This window comes from Protomyctophum bolini (assembly GCF_963924005.1).
Source record: "Protomyctophum bolini genome assembly, chromosome: 18".
Taxonomy (NCBI): domain Eukaryota; kingdom Metazoa; phylum Chordata; class Actinopteri; order Myctophiformes; family Myctophidae; genus Protomyctophum; species Protomyctophum bolini.
In genome coordinates this window covers 672,501-675,000 of record NC_137879.1, presented here as the reverse complement: position 1 = coordinate 675,000, position 2,500 = coordinate 672,501, and the positions used below count along the sequence as shown (strand labels likewise).

The following is a 2,500-nucleotide window of genomic DNA, read 5'->3' as shown; positions in this document are numbered from 1 at the left end:
TTAGAGTAGTTGTACCATGCCAGTAGAGATACCAGGTACTGGGGAGTACTCGGGTCGGGGTTGAGGGGCGGGCTCATAACGTGGGCGGCGGCCTTGGCCCAGTCCTTCGACCAATAGTCGGAGCCGTCCGTGGCCAGGCTCGCTGTGATTGGCTCTCCATACACAACCATGCCTGGAAAAGACGCAACAACAAATGGTCCAATCAGTGACCTGGTCCACTGGTCCTTTGGTCCAATCAAACTAGAGTTCTTCTTTCTATTTTTTTCCATGAATTTGTAACCCATTTGTTTCACCCAGTGTCAATTATGTAATGTAATCCTGGACGCTACACTTCCTCTGCCAACCTGGGGAGAGCTAACTTCATTAAACTAACTAACTAACTGTCCCTTATTGGATAGCATTAATGACAAGTAATAATAAAGAACAAATAAAGTGTTTTGTTAATAAAGTTTTCATTCTCACCCGTCTTGTTAATAAAGTTGTTAATGAAGTTCTCAACCTTCTCGTTAATAAAGTCTCACCATTCTTGTTAATAGTTTTCTTGTTTTTAAAGTTTTATTCTTGTAAATAAAGTTTTTGTGTTAATAAAGTTTCCTCACCCTTCTTGCGGGCCTTGGCGATGACATCAGCAACTGACTTGCTCATCACCTATTGATCACGAAGAGATGTAAACTAACATGATGTAAACAACATTACACACCTTGGTGATGTAACCATGATGTAATGTTTACCTTGGTGATGTAACCATGATGTAATGTTTACCTTGGTGATGCAACGATGATGTAATGTTTACCTTGGTGATGTTACGATGATGTAATGTTTACCTTGGTGATGTAACGATGATGTAATGTTTACCTTGGTGATGTAACGATGATGTAATGTTTACCGTGGTGATGTAACCATGATGTAATGTTTACCTTGGTGATGTAACCATGATGTAATGTTTACCTTGGTGATGTGGCCATGATGTAATGTTTACCTTGGCAAATTATTTTGGCAAATTATTTTGGCAAATTATTTGGCAAATAATTTTGGCAAATTATTTGGCAAATTGTTTTGGCAAATTGTTTTGGCAAATTAGGGTTTTGGCAAATTAGGGTTTTGGCAAATTAGGGTTTTGGCAAATTAGGGTTTTGGCAAATTAGGGTTTTGGCAAATTGTTTTGGCAAATTGTTTTGGCAAATTAGGGTTTTGGCAAATTAGGGTTTTGGAAAATTAGGGTTTTGGAAAATTAGGGTTTTGGCAAATTAGGGTTTTGGCAAATTGTTTTGGCAAATTGTTTTGGCAAATTAGGGTTTTGGCAAATTAGGGTTTTGGCAAATTAGGGTTTTGGCAAATTAGGGTTTTGGCAAATTGTTTTGGCAAATTGGGTTTTGGCAAATTGGGTTTTGGAAAATTAGGGTTTTGGCAAATTAGGGTTTTGGCAAATTAGGGTTTTGGCAAATTGTTTTGGCAAATTGTTTTGGCAAATTAGGGTTTTGGCAAATTATTTTGGCAAAATAATTTGCCAAAATAATTTGCCAAAATGTATTTGGCAAAATAATTTGCCAAAATAATTTGCCAAAATAATTATTATTTTGGCAAATTATTTTGGCAATGTAACCATGATGTAATGTTTACCTTGGTGATGTAACCATGATACTACGTCATCATTACATTTTGTAATTTGCCAAATACATTTTGGCAAATTATTTTGGCAAAATAATTTGCCAAAATAATAATTATTTTGGCAAATTATTTTGCCAAATTATTTTGCCAAATACATTTTGGCAAATTATTTTGGCAAATTATTTTGGCAAAATAATTTGCCAAAATAATTTGCCAAAATGTATTTGGCAAAATAATTTGGCAAAATAATTTGCCAAAATAATTATTATTTTGGCAAATTATTTTGGCAAATTATTTTGGCAATGTAACCATGATGTAATGTTTACCTTGGTGATGTAACCATGATGTAATGTTTACCTTGGTGATGTAACGATGATGTAATGTTTACGTTGGTGATGTAACCATGATGTAATGTTTACCTTGGTGATGTAATGATGATGTAATGTTTACCTTGGTGATGTAACCATGATGTAATGTTTACCCTGGTGATGTAACCATGATGTAATGTTTACCTTGGTGATGTAACGATGATGTAATGTTTACGTTGGTGATGTAACCATGATGTAATGTTTACCTGTGTGATGTAATGATGATGTAATGTTTACCTTGGTGATGTAGAGAGGACAGTTGGCTTGTTTAGCGATGGTGATGGCCCGATACACCGCCTCCGCTTGTACCTGATGTAAACACAATGTAAACAACACAATGTAAAACAACACAATGTAAACAACACAATGTGAACAACACACATAATAGAGTCCCGCCCCCTTCTGTGACAAGGAGACAGATCTCAGGTCAGAATGGGATGAGAACGAGGTGCGTGCGTAACTCTTCAGAGTGATGTCATGATGATGTAATGATGATGTAATGCGTACCTCTTCAGAGTGAGACA

At 36.1% G+C, this 2,500-nt stretch overlaps 1 protein-coding gene across 1 annotated transcript in view; it reads right to left on the bottom strand.

Annotated features, from left to right (window-relative positions):
• The window catches only part of LOC308332914 (dihydropyrimidinase-related protein 2-like), a 21,145-nt gene that overhangs the window by 6,319 nt on the left and 12,326 nt on the right, over window positions 1–2,500 (bottom strand). The window contains exons 8-11 of the mRNA XM_080789055.1: window positions 2,484–2,500; window positions 2,214–2,285; window positions 600–648; window positions 16–172 (exon numbers count right to left, since the gene is read on the bottom strand). The exon at window positions 2,484–2,500 is cut by the window's right edge and continues 52 nt beyond it. Coding sequence (XP_080645181.1) covers window positions 16–172; window positions 600–648; window positions 2,214–2,285; window positions 2,484–2,500 — 295 coding nt within the window. The remainder of the gene's footprint in view (window positions 1–15; window positions 173–599; window positions 649–2,213; window positions 2,286–2,483) is intronic.